Here is an 18,766-nt window from a genome sequence, read left to right as displayed (position 1 = left end):
AAGATTAATCGAGACCAATGACACATAATAATGATTAATCGAGAGCAATGACCAATAATAATGATTAATCGAGATGAATGACACAATAAAGATTAATTGAGATCAATGACACAATAAAGGCACTTTTGTAAGTCGCTCTGGATAAGAGTGTCTGCTAAATGCCGTAAATGTAAATGTAAATGTACATAATAATGATTAATCGAGATCAAAGACACAATAATGATTAATCGAGATCAAAGACACAATAATGATTAATCGAGATCAATGACAAAAAAGATGAATCGAGATCAACAGCACACAATTATTAATGAGATCACTGACACAATAATGATTAATCAAGATCAGTAACACACAATAATGATCAGCTACATATAATATCATGATTATTCGCAATTTGCTGCACAAATAACGCAATTAATCACAATTGCCAACACAAAATGGGACAAACCACGTTAATAAAGCTCTCACTTTTATTTATCACATAGTTAAACCCAGTACAACTAGCAATGAAATGGTTTGTCAGAGAAAACAACCTAAATTAGAGAAGTATAAAATATTTACAAAGATATTCACAAAAAAGACTAAAAACAGCAATATTTACACAAACGTCCAACAAAATAGAAAATAAATGTGCAATTAGCTACTGAAATATTTCAGTATTGCAAACACGCTACACTAAAATACTGCAATGTAAAATAAAAACAAAGTGATTATTACCGTTAACTACACAAACATGTGTTTAACCCCAATCAGATGCAACAACTACACAAAATAATTGAGATTAGCTACACAAATACTGATTAATCACAATCAGCTACAGAAAATAATGCATTTCATCACAAATAGCTTTGCAAATGTGATCAACTGCAAATACCTGCACAAATAATGTGATTAATCATGACTACCAAAACTTTATTAACCACTAAAACTAAATAATAACAACTAAATAAATAATGTGATTAATCATGACTACCAAAACTTTATTAACCACTAAAACTAAATAATAACAACTAAATAAATAATGTGATTAGTCATGTGATTAATACTTTGAATAGTTTGACAGCCTGAAAAATACTATTTATACATGTAATTTATAACTAGGATGGAGTTTCCTGACCTGCAGTCCATCTACAAGAAGCGGTGTTGGACCAAAGCCAAGAAGATTGTGAAGGACCCCAGTCATCCCAACAATGGACTGTTCTCTCTGTTGCCCTCGGGGAAACGCTTAAGAACCCTGAAGGCTAACACAGAGAGAATGAGGAGGAGCTTCTTTCCACAAGCCATCCGTGCCTTGAATGGGGACAGGGACTTAGGACACTAAATCAAAGTATCTACATACACAAACTGGACCCTCACTCACTACAATACACAACCATGGCTCACGGAAAACACACTACGGACAACAATGGAAATATTTCTTTTAACTCACACATACACTCACATACAGATAAATATGTACATATGTATATGTATGTATATATACACACACACACACACAGACACGCACTATTTCATCTCTGTATATATATTTGTATATTTGTATTCTGTACTTTTTTTTTGCTTATATTTCTATATTTTCATTTTTATATTCTATTCTTTAACTTAAATGTAACTTATTCTATTTTTATTTTCTTCATTTTTATTTTATTTTTCTTTTGCACTTTTGCACTTTATTTCATTAAGTTAAGGTTTAGTTAAGTTTAAATGTAGATTTTTTATTGTATAGCTTGATGTGAGCAGACTGTCAAAAAAGCATTTCACTGCAAGTTATACTGTGTATGACTATGTATGTGACAAATAAAATTTGATTTGATTTGATTTTTAACAGAACATAAATCATTGCCAATAACAGTTAAAAAAAGAGCTACACTCATCAAAAAGGGGCTAAACAGTCTAAAATAAGGTTCTTAGACTTTAGCGGAACCCATTTTTGTTCTAAACAGAAGATGGAAAAATCCAAAGAACCATATAAACAGATTTAGCATGAAGTTCTAGATAAAAAACTGTAGCTTTTAAGTAAAGAAACCCTGAGGAACCTTTCTTATCCTCAGGGCTAAAATGTGAAGGGCAGCACAGCTACTAGCTGGCTGCTATAGGAAATGCCAAACACTGCCCACCCAGCAGGCCCGGCGTGTCCGAAACGCCACTGTGCTTCCTCAGTCAGTTAGCGAGTGGGCTCTCCTTGGCTGCTGTGGTCAGCGCACTTGGGGGAGCTGATTTGCGGAGCTTTGTTCTGCCGCTGTGTTTTTTTCCCAGCATGCCTCAGTAATTGGGGTGTCAGATAGAGGCGGGTGGGGAAGGGCCCTGGATTACAAAGGCCGTGACACATTTCTAGCTGCGATATACAACATCTGAGGATTACGCCTCGGTCTGGGGTGAGCTGTTGAGGCAGTTTGTCCGAAACAAACAAACAACAGTCCAGTGTCCAGCAGCGGCAACAGACAAGCAAACCAACAGAAGGTTTCCCACCGTCAGCCGATGACTTTAAAAGGATACTCCACTGTTCTGCAGTGTACTGTCTATGTGGCAGAACTGTATAACCCTGTTTATACACCATGAATAATCATTGTTTTCCAAAAAAAACGGCGACTACATAGGAGAAGCATGCAGCATTTAAGGGGTTAAAGGGGAATTCCACCTATTTTTCCAAACTGCAACATAAGTCACTCTTTAAAATCTATACAAAGTCATGCAGAGTTGTTTGGCGTGAAACACTTCCTTTTAGAGAAATGAGCAGAGTCAGAATTGTCCACAGTGGTGGTGAATGGAACCAGATGACTAAAGTTTTGAATGACTAAAGTGTTGAATGGACTAAAATGTCCATCAGTTAAAATTATTACACAAAGTTTAATATATATATATATATATATATATATATATATATATATAAACATATTACGTGATGCCTGAGACGAGGTGCCTGTTTTCTTCTAGATCTGAATGGTGGTGGAGGGATACATGCAGGGCGTTATACGTAAAATAGTCCCTAATTAAACTTGCTTTTAAGCCTTTTCCAGATTTGCCACCATTTTACCATCATGAACATTATACACAGACCTCAGAATACACTTGTAGGTTCATTGGTGGTTTTTGGAGAGTAAATAAAATGTCTATATTTATGTTGTAGTCATGGCGACACCTGGCTGTGATCGATATGGATCCCTACCCACTCTATATATATTGCAGTATATAGTAAGGGGGTATTTACTTTACTAAGCAGTGGGAGAAACACAAGTGAATGGTCAGCACCGGTCGCAGAAACAAACACATGGGTGGCTGAGCTGTCTTTAAAGCTTCGTATACACGCGAACTGAATCAGTACTGAATCAATTCTGATTCAGTAAAAGCATTGAACTGTTTATGGAATAATATTTGACCGTTATGTTGCTTAGAAACACAATAGAAGGGAAAATGAGTGTGGTGGTTGTAACGATCACTAGCTTAGCCATCAGCTCCAATTCGTTCTGCTGTCTGTTGCTTAGTAACAAGACTCTTGCAATGCATTCTGGTCCATATTCAGCTTGTGTAGTGAGCTACGATGTGTACTATACATTTCGAGGGCATTGTGGGAGATTACAGTGCCCTCAAAATCATGTTCGAATTACAATTAACAATTCGGTCAATATTAATCGCCAGTATCCCTACCCGATTCACGGCCCTGCCCGATCAGTGCAGTCCGAACTGACCAGAGGCTGTGGATCGGGGTAGCGACAGTGCCGAGCCTGTGAATGATGGTGATGTTGCTGTCATCGTCAGCTAACCTGACCTCCCTACTCCTCGCTGGCATGCAGGCACTGGGGACACTGGCGCTGGGGGCCGGGCAGGGGGCGTGATTTGGGTAGCGATAGTCGGTTTTCCTCAGATCCTCAGATCTATTTTTTTCTTTTCTACTAGTTTTGTACTGCCAAATGAGCCAGACGCAATGCTCGCAACGCTAGGAGGGTAAGGACACATGCATCCTCTGTGTGACACATGTGAAGCCAGCCTCCACCTGCTAGGCAGCCAACACGCTCAGAGGAAAGCAACAGCTAACAGACGCCTGTGCCGGCCAATACTGCTTAGAAGTGGTGAGGGGAGAGAGCGCCATCTACCCACCCGGAGAGAGCACGGCCTATTGTGCTCTCTCTGACTCCGGACGCTGATGACAAAGCAGCATTGCTTGGGATTCGTACTCGTGACTCCCTGCATAGTGGTCACGCGTTAGACCACTGAGCCACTCGGAGGCTTTAGTGTATTTCTTACAGCGCACTGAAAATTCACCACCACGTTTTCAGACACCACTGAAAAATGACGGAAGCCCAAAGTAGTGCACTATAGAGTGAATAGGGCACAGTTTTGGACACAGCTTTAGTTTACATCTCAACCACTGACTTCAGCATTGAAATAAATTGGTTATAAATATTTATTTTAAAAACAATAACAAATTCAGATCATTTCTATTGTTTTATATAACAAAAGTCGAACACACATTGTGCTAGAAAACAGCCGACTGTCCCTTTAAGGGCATCGTCAGTGTCTTCCTAAAGCACTGTTTGGCCAGGCCGTCCACAGGGGGATAGATGTGGACTAGGCCGAACTCCAAAGTCCCCCCTTACTGTTACTGTCCGTACGCCCTATTTCAAATCAATCACGGGCCGAGCCCTCCTAAACCCCGGCGTCTGATGAAGCGCTGATAGTGCCAGGGCCTGACAAATGATGTACAGCCTGCTGTCTCCAAGAGCAGATTGGATTTTCAGGCCCGCTGATTCACTGAGAGATTGCGACTGAACCCCCCCACAGCAGCCACCCCCCCATATCCAAACCCACCCCTCCCTCATCCCTCTTGTGGTTCCTTAAAGGAGACCTTGGGGAGTTAGCTTTTTTTGTGCGGATTCATTGTTGCAATTAAAAATAATGTCTGGAGCCCCTTGAGGTAACTCCTCCATGCGTGTGCGTACGTGTGTGTGTGTGTCTCTCTCTCTCTCTCTCTCTCTCTCTCTCTCTCTCTCTCTCTCTCTAAGAAGCATGAGGTACGCCCAACCCCCAAATCACAGCTGTGCTCTATGGATACAAACAAGCATGGAGTGACAGGGGCTTAAAATGCTACAGCGCTAATCAGCAAATTGATTGCAGCATTTTTTTTCCCACCCCCACACACACACACTCACACACACACTCACACTCACACTCACACACACACTCACACTCTCTCTCTTTCACACACACACACATACACACACACACAAAGGCTTACAACACCTAACACAGCACAATCAAGGCCAGACTTATCCTGTATTGTGACAACAGCATGCAGTGTGGACAAATGAGAGAGAGAGAGAGAGCGAGAGAGAGAGAGAGAGAGAGAGAGAGAGAGAGAGAGAGAGAGAGCGAGAGAGAGAGAGAGAGAGAGAGAGAGAGCGAGAGAGAGAGAGAGAGAGAGAGAGAGAGAGAGAGAGAGAGCTGCAGTGTGTATAGTGTATATTGTGAGACACTGGCTTGAAGACAATGGGCACTCAAAAGTAGGGTCATTCTACAGACGGGGGCCATTTGTCATTAGGACATTAGGCCATTTTCACATGTCCACGCTGACCAACGTGACATTTGCATCGAAAATATCACAGAATAAATGTTACCTTTAGGTCCCGATCAGGACCCAATCTTTGGGTCCGTATTAACAATCCAGCCCCACCGTGTAGATCAGACGAGCTGCTGATTAATGGGTTCAGTAAAATCCCTTTAGTTTCAGTATCAGTTTCTATAATCAGACTTTCTGGACTGACTGATTTAAGTCAGTAGGTAACAGCATAAAAACAGCAAATTCTACCTAAAACTAGATGCACAAGAATGACCCATATTCATACAAAATGTAATGCTTAATATGTGAATATTAAAACCCAGTGACAGGAAATATCATCATAATGGGTTTTTTATTACATCATGATATTTTATCAAATAACAATTTTAGCCTCATATCTACATATATTTGAACAGAACATGTTTAATGTGCCTGTCTTTGTAGATTTGCACATATATTTCTGTTGTTTAAGCAATTTAAGCAAACAGCATTAAAATGCAGGATGGTGTTCTTGGTAAAAATGAAGGTGACAAAACGTTTGAAAATGTTGGTGACATTTTTGTTTTTATCAAGAACGTCTTTGTTACCTTTAGGTCCCGATCAGAACCCAATCCAGTCCCACCGTGTAGATCAGACGAGCTGCTGATTAATCCACTCAGTAAAATCCTTTATTTTCAGTATCAGTTTCTATAATCAGACTTTCTGGACTGACTGATTTATGTAGTTTTTAGTCGAGACTTTTCTTAAAATCACTGTTTTATAGTGTTTAATATCTTATAATCCAGCCTGACTTTAATGTCAAGTTTAATGTGCCAGTCTTTGTAGATTTGCACATATATTTCTGTTAAAATCTTTAATCAATTTAAGCAAACAGCATTAAAATGCAGGATGGTGTTCTTGGTAAAAATGAAGGTGCCAAAACTTTTGAAAATGTTCGGGCCATTTTTGTTTTCACCCAAAACGTCTTTCTTAGGTTATTCCCTTCGCTCCCGTAAACAGTGCTGTCAAACTGTACTAATTTTTTTGGGCTCAAATAAAAAAAATAAAAATAAAACATTGAAAAAATTGAAAAAAAGCAACAACAACAAAAAAAATTAATTTATGATTCAATTTATCAAAACAACAAAAAAAAGGAGTTCAGATTCCAATGAAAACAAATCTACACACAAATCCCGAACATGATTGAAATGTGTTGGGGGATCACAGAAGCCATTAATTCAAATAAAACCTTGTTTTTGAGGATCAGCAGGACCCTCAAAAACATCTCCTCATTGAGGGTCACATGACGTGTGGTGGAATTCACTGCCATCGTCTCTCCAAAACAAAAACAACTGGATTTTGAGGATTTGCCTTCGCTGGGTGCTTATGTGCCTTCGGGAACAGCGGCCACTGGGATTATTTGATGCACCAGGAAGGCCTAGAACCGTTCTTATAGGCTCATATAGGCGAGCTGTAGAACTTCATTAGCTTTCGCATGCTAATGAGCTCATTTAGACCCAGGCTGGCTGTTAAAATCATCTTTATTTGGTTAAATAAAAAAAAAACCATCCATCCGTACTTAAATGGGTCACCAGACAGAACATGCTAACGTATACTAGAGTCACTTAGCATTTTAGCTTTTTGTTTTTATCCCAGTTTCCTTCATGTGCAAAAATTTCATTTATATATAATATTAAAATATTTGTAATAACACAATGTAAAAAAACAAAAACACTGAATTTTGACTAGTAGTATTAGCTATCATGGCCAACAATGTGTTTCTTCATACAACTACATTTTCTGAGATATGTTTTATACAAATGGACAAAAGTATTGGGACACCTGCTCATATGTTGCTTCTTATATTAAAAAAAGATTTTATCCAGCTTTTTTTTGTTGAAGTACCTCTCTACTCTCTACTGTCCATCCGATTTTAGGACATTTCCGTGCGGATTTGATTGCATTCAGTGACGAGCGTTAAATACATCAGGATGTTGGAAGATGATCAACCATCTCACCTTATCCCCAACTCTCCAACTCATCCGAAGTACTGGATGAGGCACCGACTCTCATCCCAGAGAACACAGTTCTTCCACAGCTCAATACTGGAGGCCTCATATCCCTTTAGCCCACATCTGGCACCCATGTTTTAGATGCTTATGTAAAGCCAGTTCAATTTGAATAAAACTAAAATGCCTTTTCACTTTAATAAGAACAATATTTAACTGAACTGAAGTAAACCTAAAATACTTTTACTGAGAAAATGAGTAAAAACAAACATGGTAGCTACTCAGGGCTGAAGTATTTTGGAAAGCTGGTACTTATGCTAGGCTAATGGCAATGTGTAGAGATTCAGCTTTTACATATTTCTCACAAACGTCTTCTCCCTCAGCAACAAACTGGTGATTTTTCCCTGACAGGCTCCTTCCTTTCAGCTCAGCAGGCCATTAGCCATTCAGCTAACCGGATTTACCTCAGTGTGCTGAGTGTTAGCTTGGTAGCTTATTTTGGACATGAAGGTTACGTCAAAACACATTTCTCAAAAATCTCAGTTGATTTGCAACCATTACTACTGTAAATCAACTTTTGCTTCATATACAGCAATAATATAGTTAGTCTTCTAACAGCAGCCATCCCCAATATCGTCCACTTTTGCGTATTGAGCATTTTCGATCTTTCTTTTTGCCAATCTCTTGTATGAAATATCGCAAATAATATTGCTTTAGAGAGGCATTTAAAATTTGTTCTTGCAAAAAAAAACAAAAAATAACATATGAGAACAATATTTAAACAACGCTAACAATGTTGTAATGTTACACATCCAGAGCGGGAATGTGCACTTTGTAAAAGTTGATTTTGGGGACGAACCGCTAGTTCCAATTTCTGTAATAAATTAAAATGGGAACATTTTCAGCCACTGCAATGCTATGTAATGAGCCGAATTATTAATTTGTACGTCTCTACAATACACTAATCTTGAGACAAGTTAAAAAACAATAATTTAATATAAAATAATGCCCCATATTTATTACTTGTTCTGTATTTATATTGAATCCGAACCCATTCTTTCAGTTTACAGTTGCCATCTTTCATCAACTGTGAACTGGCTGTTCTCGAGCTGAAAGGTACGAGCAAGAGATATGAGCTGGTAATGTTAAATGAGGTAACTCTGCCTTAGCGCTCCTTCATTTACCAGAAGACTGACAAGTCAAGTGATCTACACTGTTAAAACTCTTCTCCTTGAGGAACTTAAGGAACTTCTGGAGCTTCTTCAGTTTGAAAGTGTGGAAGAACCTCTTAAGGTGCCTTGAGGAACCTTTAAGAAAAGGTTTTTAGAAGAAAAAAGGTTCCTTAAGAGGTTCCTCCACTGTTTCAAACGGAAGAACCTCCAAAGGTTCCTCAAGGATGTCCTTAAGGTTTCTCCTTGAGGTGATTCTACATCTACATCTAGAGCAGGAAAGTGCACTTTGTGGAAGTGGCAGATATTGGGGACGAACTGCTAGTTCCAATTTCTGTAATAAATTAAAATGGAAATAAAACATATTTAGCTACTGCAATGCTATTTAATGAGCCGAATTATTAATTTAACTACAATACACTAATCATGAGGGAAGTTATTTTCAATAATGCTAACATGGCTAGCAATTGCTAACCAGGACCTTCCAGCAGCATTCGTCCAGTTGTGTTAGCTTTTTTACCCAGTGCATTTCACAGGTTCCTCAGTCATGTTCAGGCTGGTAAAAGGGTAAATCTTTATTTTGCTCAATATAAAAACATCCACATACAGGCCTATCAATACACCAGTGCTTACAGAGGTCATCTGATCACAGATGTTAACATGGCTAGCATTTAATGCCAACAGTGACGAGCAGCATTCATCCACTTTTCTTTGCTAGAATTTCTTCTCAATAGGTCCCTCAGTTTCAGGATTGCAGTGCAGACAGTCAGAAGGCCAGAAGAAGGTCCAGTACAGCTAACGAGAATATGTATAAAACTGACTGACCGACTTCAGTGCGCCCAAATTCATACAATCAACATAGAAAACTGTTTCACATTCTGGGTAAAGGTAAGTGATTGCTAAGTAGCTAAAGAGGCAAAACAGGCTTTAGAATGGATGTTTTTTGGGGCTTGTGAGCTGTTGGGTGGTCTGGAGGTGCTGTTTCCTCTGGTGGGACTGTTCAGGCTTATTTGCGGTTGAGAAGCTGGCGGGAGTGTGCGTGGACAGCCTCCACGAAGGCACCCACAGACTCAGGGTCCATGTCGGGGTACAGGCCGTGGCCGAGGTTCGCAATGTAGCCTTTGGTGCCAAAACCGTCTACCATCTTCTTCACTATCTCAGAAATGCGATCCTAAACAGGTGAATAATGGAAGTGAGAAGTTAAAGGAGTAGTTTATGAGTGTTTAAAGGACTCGTTTTTAGCGAGTTAGTAGTTTTTTATAAAGCAACACATTTAGTGTATGACTTTGGAGCTACAAGACTAATATAGCAAATAGGTATTACACACTATACACATTAGCATCCGCTGTAGTTGGCATAGTGCTAAGTGCCAAACCGGCCTAAATTATCACACACTCTCCTCAAACTGTGTAGAGGTGTTAATAGACTTGCTTATGTGGATTCTGACACTGTAGGTCTATAAAAAATCGTTTGGCTACGGGGACACTCCTGCAGGACGTTCTAGTCATAAGAACTGGCTTCTCGTTGAATGTCCACACATCTGAGCCCATACTCTTACCTTAGTGGCATAGAGTGCACAGGGGTCCATGTTGCCCTGCAGACTGACCTTCCCTCCGGTCCTCTCGCTGTGAAACAAGTACAACACTTTTTTTAATAAACAGTAACACACCATTTAGGAAGTCTGCTTGGAGTGCTTTTCTCCTAAAAAAAAACTCCAACCGAACCACCAAAAAGTGCTGCCTATGATGTTCTGTGATGTGTCATTTGAGTATAACTGACTCACCGTGCTGAGCGAGGGTCAATGGTCCAGTCCAAACCCACCACCTCATAGTGGGACTGGGAGAGGTCCTCCAGACCGTAATGACCATCCTTGGCAAACACAATCTGAGGACGAAGGAACCCGAAGCAGAGTTGAGTAAATATGGGAAGACTAAAATTGTTACCCTATACTGACCCCTAGTGGTGTGCCTACTGAAGTGCAACATGGATGCTTTCACCTCCTAATTCACACTGTGAGATTTTTTGTCTTGATCTGGAAAGAAACACCAGATCCCTGGTGATGCCACAGCCATCCGTGGATGGAAGTTCCAAAGAGAATAACAGGGCTTGCTCTTCTTGTGATTTGGGGAGATATGGGGGGCGGGATAACCCCTCAGATTTCTCTGTTGGCAGAAGACCCTCGCCAGATGTGGGTTAAAGAATGGCACATTTGTCACCAAGTGGTGTAGCCGTCCAAGCACTGGCCTTATCATTGGGTCATCATTTATACTGGTCAGATCCCCAGTGATGCCACAGACCTCCGTGGCTAGGTGTCCCAGAAAGCATAATTGGCCTTGCTCTCTCTGGGTGGATTAGATGCACCCTCTGCCCCCCAAATCTATTTATTCTAGCTTCTGTGGGATGCTGCTGGACCAAAGCCATACCCACCATAGGCACATTGTCCAGTCCAGACTCTTTCAGCTTGTCTTTAACCCTGCGAGCGATGTCCCTCAGGTACGGCAGAGAAAACTCCCTAAACTCCACGGGGCCCAGACAGCCAGTGTGAGATTCAAACACCTGCAAGGCCTGACACACACACACACACACACACACACACACACATTATTTCTACTGTCTTTCATAATGCTAATCAGCTTCTTTTTTGGATGAGGGTTTCATCCCTACTTCAGTTTCTCACCTGTGCCCCAGCCTTCACCTGGCCCAGCAGGTACTCCACAATAACATCAGTGAGCTGTCTCAGGAGCTTGTGGCTGGCTTCTGGATGTCTGTACAGCCAGCGCTTTGCCTTCGAGTGGGTGGTGGAGCCTCCACCCTCAATCATATAGGACATTAAAGTCCACTGCAAATGGATGAAAGAGGTAGAGCTCGGATTATCAGACTGCAAGCCGTTTACTGACCAGATCAGACCAGATTCTGCACCTTACATTAACATCTGCTACATGTGTGGATCATATCTGGACTGCAGATCATTTGAAGAAGATCTTTGTGCAGCAGTGACATCATGTTTAAATCAACGCACAGCTGGACAAACGTAGTCCTGGTCCACTCACCGGGGCCCCGGTGAAGCCAATCAGAGGAACTTTGCCCTCCAGTTTGTGTCGGGTCAGGGTAATGGCTTTGAAGACGTAGCCGAGCTCAGAGGCCACGTCCACTTTGGGCCGAAGCCTCTGCAGATCGTCCGGCTCTTTTAGGGGCTCCGGGAACACGGGCCCCTTTCCTGGACACATTTGGACGTCCATACCCAGGGCCTGAGGGCGTAGACACACAGGGACACACAAACAAGCACTGATTACTTAATCAGATGCAGAATTCGGAGACTAATCTGAAAGGTCTAATCTGAACTTCTGACTTCACACAGCAATGAAATACACATTTTTAATTTGCTTGGATTTTTCCCATTTGAAACTAGTCTGATCATTTTATTTTGGTCTGAAAATGAGCACAGAATTTACTGAAGGCTGTTAGAATTGATTCAAAATTCAGACAGTTCTAACTTGTGAAGTAACTGTACACCAGTTACAAGTCCCCAAAATGTTCCATTTCACTTATTTTAAGTTTCACTTCTCAGCTTGAGGTCAGTTTAGCATGGCTTCAGCAAACTGTTATTTTATAAACCAATAACTTAATATAAAATAATGCCACATGTTTATTACTTGTTCTGTATTTATATTGAATATGAACCCATTCATTCAGTTTACAGTTGCCATCTTTCATCAACTGTGAACTGGCTGTTCTCGAGCTGAAAGGTACGAGCAAGAGATATGAGCTGGTAATGTTAAATGAGGCAACTCTGCCTTAGCGCTCCTTCATTTACCAGAAGACTGACAAGTCAAGTGATCTACACTGTTAAAACTCTTCTCCTTGAGGAACTTAAGGAACCTTTGGAGCTTCTTCAGTTTGAAAGTGTGCCTCAAGGTGCCTTGAGGAGCCTTTAAGAAAAGGTTTTTAGAAGAACCTCAAGGATCTCCTACGTTTAACAGTACTGTGGCTTTCTGTGGTCTCTCTATATGGAGACCTTGCCCCCATTATAAACAATGGTTTGCGTATTTTTGCTATTTTTCCCATCGTTTCAAATGAGAAGCCCTCTGCAGAGTTTTGTAATTACGATTTCATGACGTCATAAAATTCTGAAGCAGCAGCGGCAGTAATTCTGCAGCATACGATGCAGATTGCATCTCTCTGAATATGGTGATTCTGAATGTTCAAATCTCTGCAACACAGACGCTTCTTACCTGTGGCACCACCAGGATGTCTGAGAAAATGATCGCAGCATCGAATGGGAAGCGTCTCAGCGGCTACACAGAAAAAAAAGAGATTCATTTGCTCTCAGTGCTACAAATCTATACAGCAGTTAAATCAAGACAAAACAAGCAGAAATGAATGCAGAGGTGTCCAGAGGTGCTGCTGACCTGTAGCGTCAGCTCACAGCAGGCTTCAGGGGAGCGGCACGTCTCGAAGAAATCCTTTCCCGCTCTGGATTCCCTGAACTCTGTGGGGAATTCATACAAAATTAGGGAATGAAAGTGTACAAACAGTGATGTGGACATAAGCAGGGGGGCTGTGTTCAAAATATAATAATAATAATATTAACGACAACAACAACAACAATAATAACTGCACAATTGCTGGATACCTTTTTTATGACTATTAATAGTTATGAGTCTACTATTGTGCAGAAACTATATTCAGGTGGCACAAATGCCTGAAAACCTTTTTTTTTTTTTAATAAACACACTTTTGGTACATTTATAGACATAAACTCAGGGCATTGTTAGGCAAAACAGAAGTGGGCCAATGTAGTGTTAGGAGTCTTTCCCAAGGAATTTTTCCTTGCCACTGTTGCCACTGGCTTGCTCAAAAGAGGCTCTCTGTAAAGCTGTGTTGTGAAAATATATATGAATAATATATGAATAAATATGAATAGAATTGAAAATTATTGGTGAAGCACTGCATAATCATCCAGACCACAAATCGAACCCCAGTCTCCCACAGGGCATGGTAGCTCACTGGCAAGTGGTGCTTCACCAATACGGCACTACATATAAAACAGGTGTAGGTTCGCTGGTGGGCTCAGATCGTAAATAAAGTGGCTCTAGTTGGGTTGTTATCATGATGACCCCTGATTCCATTTACCACCACGGTAAAGAAACCCGAATCTGTCCGATTTCACACCAAACCTGACTCTGAATGGTTGTGGCAGAGGCGTTTCTACACTCCTTGTTGTACTCGGTCACACACAGCTCTACCCCCGCTTGCCTAATAACATTAGTAGTTAATAACATGTTAATATGTTAATAACAATATTATTATTAGTAGTAGTAATATTACTGTCATTTGTGGCATAAAACTACATGTGAAACTGTGATTTAGTCTTTGCATCATCAGACAGTTCAGGCTTTAAAAATGGGTAACTTACTGACATACTGGCTAGATCACGACACTAGCATTGATACTGAACACGTTAGGATAAAGGAGGAAGGAAACTTTATTGTCATTCGGATCACATGTGCTGCATGGGGTGGAATGAAATTGTGATCTCAATGTCCCAGTTACACCCAAAGAGCAATTATAGAAATATTATAATATAAAAAGTATAGACATAAATAGGAAAAGTAGAGAAATAAGATCACAATATGAAAGGAGTGTAGTAGCATGACTGATGAAGTAGCAATAACATGATAACGCATCCAAGTTTAAATAAAGTGTCAAAAGCCGCTCAGACTTTTAGATCATGGGATATGTGGTGTCTCAGTGAATTTGCGTAACGTGTCCTGTAGCTCTGCTCATCAATCCAGGACAACATTGACTTTTTACGGCTGTGATTTTAATGGGAAACGAAAGAAAGAAAGTTCACCTTCTTGGAATATTTTTCTTTTGTTTTCTAATGCTGATTTCCCCCCCAGGCTTCACTGCTACCAACAATGAAAATAAACTTCTTATATTTCCATTAATAATAATGCTAAATTTAGCCAAACTGGACCTTTGCTTTGGAAGTTTGCTGTTAATAATGACCAATTAAATTTGATACACTTATTATATTACAAGCCAGCAGTTATACTGTATGATACGCAGCTTATTATGTCATAACGCATATCATATCTTGATGATTTTATCAGGATGCACCTTGGGACGTGTGATCTGGCAATAAACACTTCTCAATTTATTTTTGTGAGTATTATCCGCCACCAATAATAATTATTATTATGTAATTACTGTACGTAATTACTACTTTGAACCTTGAACGAAGCCCAAGATTCTGAAATTTCTTATCAAGTTATAGTCTTGGTCTTAGAATATAAGACTAATAGGACAAAGTATGGAATCTGGAAGATAAGCCAATCACACACACACACACACACACACACACACACACACACACACTTACCTGGCAGGTAGCGACCGGCTTGACGCATACACCACACTGGGACATGCTCGACGTCCTCACCTCGTGCCGCTCGTAAGAATGTGTCATTCTTAAGCTCTGGAAAGTCCTTTGGGCTGCAGAGACGAGAGGAATCAGCAGTGGAACATCGTTTACTCATAAAATTCAGCCTTAGACAGTCTATAAACACACAATCTTCAGAACTAGGCTGAAAGCGTGGAGCAGCTGGATGTCAGTGTTTCAGGGTGCTCCCATGTCTGTGTTACCTCCTGGCTCTCTGTGGCTGTTATGGTCAGATCTGCTGGACTCGTCAGCCACATTCTGATAAAGCTTACATTTCCCAAACAGTACTAATTCCATCTTTACACTCTTTTCTAAATTGATGACCGCCCACCTGTCCAGATGTCTCCTGCTACCTACCCTACATTCCCGACAGCAGTGCATCTGTTCATAACAACGGACTAATGTGGTGTTATGGTGACGTCTTACCAGTTATTAGTGATTTATCAGCAGTTCACAGTACTTCCCAATTCTTCCTCTTGTTGCTGTTCTTCTTTTTCATTATTATTCATTTTCAATTTATAATTATTATTATTATTATTCATATTATTCACATTATAAGTATCCTAAAATGACCCTTAAAGGAGTAAAAAGGTTTTTATGCTTGAACAAAATATTTACTTTAGTTAAAACAATGTTTTAATGAAAGTATATGTAAAATCTCTCCCTTTTGAAAGTAAATATTAAGAAAGCTGCCCGTGAGGTGGAGCTCTTTTGAACTATTTGGTTTCCAGCTAATTTTCATCATTTTCATTATGGATTAATCTGCTGATAATTTTCTCCATTAATTGGTGGTTTGGTGTTTAAAACTCCATTACTAAGAAATTGTAAATCAGTGGGATTCTTTTTCATACCCCCAAATACCGGAATCAAGCAAATGTACAGCAAATGAATGTCTGATAACCAGCAATTTTCATACCACGGTAAACCTACACCGCTGCAGACCTACTTATAAGCCACGAGGCCAGAATCACACTAGAGCCAGAGCCAGACCCTTGGATCATGATGACCGGACCCCAGAATATATATATATATATTAGACAGTCTCTTAAACAATTTGCCACTACCCTACACCAACAGGTGGTCTGTTCATATAGGTGGGCTTTCTGCATCAAAGCCTGCAAGATCCTAGTTATCTTTTATCCTCCCAGCTCAGACGCCCCTTCCCTCTCCTTCTGGTAATCAAGAGCAGCACTCTGGTCTGGAGAACATCTGGACAGAGAAGATAAGGCCCTCAGTCAGCAGAGAAATAACGGTCTAGTTCACGTAGACACTTCAGGCCATGATAAGGTGACAAGACAAGAGACCTGGAGGCCCCACGGTGCAACGGCTGCCCTGTTTAAGGTGGAATGGGAAATTTGAGATGCTGGATCTTCTAAGGTAAAGGTAAAGGTGCACGTATTTGTCACTGTACTACACACAGCCAAATGTGTCCTCGTACTCCAGCGCCCAGTGAGCAGAGAGGGTGAAGGGCCTTGCTCAAGGGCCCAACAGTGGCCCGGGTATCGAACCCACAACCCTGTCATTAGCAGTGCCCCCTTCTAGCTTGGTAGAAGAAGTTCCAGCATAGTTGGACAGATGTTTCTACTCTGCTGTTCTTCTGCTGAAGCAGTTTTAGGAAATGTACTTGCACCTTCACCTTTACCTTTACTACAGTCCCTGTTTCTCCACTTTTCTGGGATTTTTTTTTTTTTTTTGCTCTACACAACTGCAGTTACCAAACACCTCCATCCAGACAGCGGGCTTTCCCTCCCTGACCACCAGGAAAGAGGAACACTGACTTTCATAACAACACATGTCCAGATGAATGCTCTCCCATAGGAGCTCTGCTGTACTGTCTAACTGAGCCCTGCTGCTCAGATCTGCCTCCCTGCGCTCATTCAGAATAGAGGCAGAGCTCAACTCACACAATCAGCTCCTTCTGGTCCATCTCGCCAGGCTCTAGTCGACAGGTCCGAAAGATCAGGGGCCAGCGCTGACCTGTAGATGAGCGTCAGAGCGTGTGTTCAACTCCTCCGACTGCCGAGACACTCACGCGCTCTCCCCCTATGTGTCGGTGTTGCATCAGTGCCCGCCCCCCTGCGCAGCCTGCACCCTCTGGACCGTCTGTGCGGCTTCCGCAATCCGCCTGATTAAAACTCGCCAGCTAAAATTGAGAAACTTTTGTTGCTAAATGTATATATTTACATATTATATATTTAAGATAAGAATAAAAATGATTGTACGAACATCTAGCTGTAAAACTATGCAACTATGCCTCCCAGGGAATGTTTAGGAGGCTAGCTAGTTAGCTTAGCATTGATAAAATACCTTTTATATTTATATTTATTAGCTAGTATGAGCAGAGGTGATGTTATAAGTGTATCCTGCCAAAAAAAACCCCAAAAGAACAAACAAATAAAGACAATAATTAGGATTAGGAGTTAATTAGATACCTTTAGAGATTGCTAGTTAGGCAGCAAGCTAGCTGTAGGGCACTAAGCGCTATATCATAATTAAACCCACCAGGAAAATATAAAAAGCACTGTTACATAAAAACATAAAATATAAAAATATAAAACCTCATTTATGTTATATTATAATTCTTTTGTTTTCCAGTTATCTTAAAGTGGCATCTGCTGCTAATCACATTAGCCACCACTTAATGGTTAAAATCCTGAATAACTTCAATGCCTGGTTTAATTTCCTTAAAAATATTTATTAAACAAACAACAAACAATCAGGGCATCTAAAGATAATTATTAAGCATGTTTATCTGTTTGTTTGATTTTCTTAATTGTTTATGAACTATAAGCCTATAGTAAAAGTCATTAAAAGGCTTTTAATTTGCTTTATAAACAACAAGGATGGCTGTTGATAGTTATTACATGTATAGTATAATATTTATCTAGATTATAAAAGGAAAATATTTAAGGTTTCAGAAACCTGTTGCTGGTCTTCTACTGTTTTCTTCAGTGCTTGAATAATAATAATAATAATAATAATAATAATAATCATAATAATAATAATAATGCATTACTATTTTAAACTGTTTTACAGTTTAAACTATTAACAATATTTTAATAATAAAATAAAAATGTAAATGTCCATATAATTTATTTTCAGTGTATCTTCATGCCTGTACTCATATTTTATTGGTGTTTGTAATGGTAGCAAAACACACACAAATAAACAATGCATGTGGAAACTTCACTGGTCAACCTGCTCCGTTCAACCAATGAGAGTCCGAGGGGATGCAGGATTTGCCGTTGACGAAAGTTGACACAGCACCCGAGGAACGGAGGAAATGGTAACACGATCCAAGCGGCTCAGTGGGAGGCTTTCCTTCAAAATAAAAGCCTCATGAAACTCAAACTACAGAGAAAATGGGAATGAACTGAGACATACAATTTAAAGAGTTGTAGCTCACAATTCCAGTATGTGTGGGACAGTTATTCTTTATTTACGTTTTGAGTATAAAAAAGTATGGAAGTCCAAAAATAAAACCCTGAAAGGTTTATTAAATTTCCTGTACAGTTATCTCATTTACTATTTTTTGAGTAAACAAATATAAGCTGACAATAAATACAAATACAGTACATTCTAAACTATAAACATTATATTCTGGTGATGT

The 18,766-nt window shown here is 40.0% G+C and overlaps 1 protein-coding gene across 1 annotated transcript; it reads right to left on the bottom strand.

The window, feature by feature from the left end:
- Positions 1–9,266: 9,266 nt before the first annotated feature.
- urod (uroporphyrinogen decarboxylase) lies at positions 9,267–17,213 on the bottom strand. Its single transcript, XM_072668793.1, has 10 exons — positions 17,061–17,213; positions 15,097–15,209; positions 13,121–13,200; positions 12,944–13,006; positions 11,762–11,959; positions 11,389–11,550; positions 11,139–11,276; positions 10,495–10,595; positions 10,270–10,336; positions 9,267–9,882 (listed from the first exon to the last, which is right to left on the bottom strand). The coding sequence occupies exons 1-10, from the start codon at positions 17,081–17,083 to the stop codon at positions 9,718–9,720; spliced, it is 1,110 nt and encodes a 369-aa protein (XP_072524894.1). The 5' UTR covers positions 17,084–17,213; the 3' UTR covers positions 9,267–9,717.
- Positions 17,214–18,766: the final 1,553 nt, after the last annotated feature.

The sequence above is a fragment of the Salminus brasiliensis genome, chromosome 23 (assembly GCF_030463535.1).
Source record: "Salminus brasiliensis chromosome 23, fSalBra1.hap2, whole genome shotgun sequence".
NCBI lineage: Eukaryota > Metazoa > Chordata > Actinopteri > Characiformes > Bryconidae > Salminus > Salminus brasiliensis.
This window is presented reverse-complemented; position numbering and strand designations above follow the sequence as displayed.

What these genes read in the sequence shown, in the direction of transcription:
- urod (XM_072668793.1), bottom strand. Translation starts at nt 17,083, where the DNA reads ATGGACCAGAAGGAGCTGATTGT. An exon ending in ATTGACCCTCGCTCAGCACG is followed by an intron (nt 10,337 to 10,494) that starts GTGAGTCAGTTA and finishes CTTGTTTCACAG; the next exon opens with CGAGAGGACCGGAGGGAAGG. An exon ending in GTGCACTCTATGCCACTAAG is followed by an intron (nt 9,883 to 10,269) that starts GTAAGAGTATGG and finishes TCACCTGTTTAG; the next exon opens with GATCGCATTTCTGAGATAGT.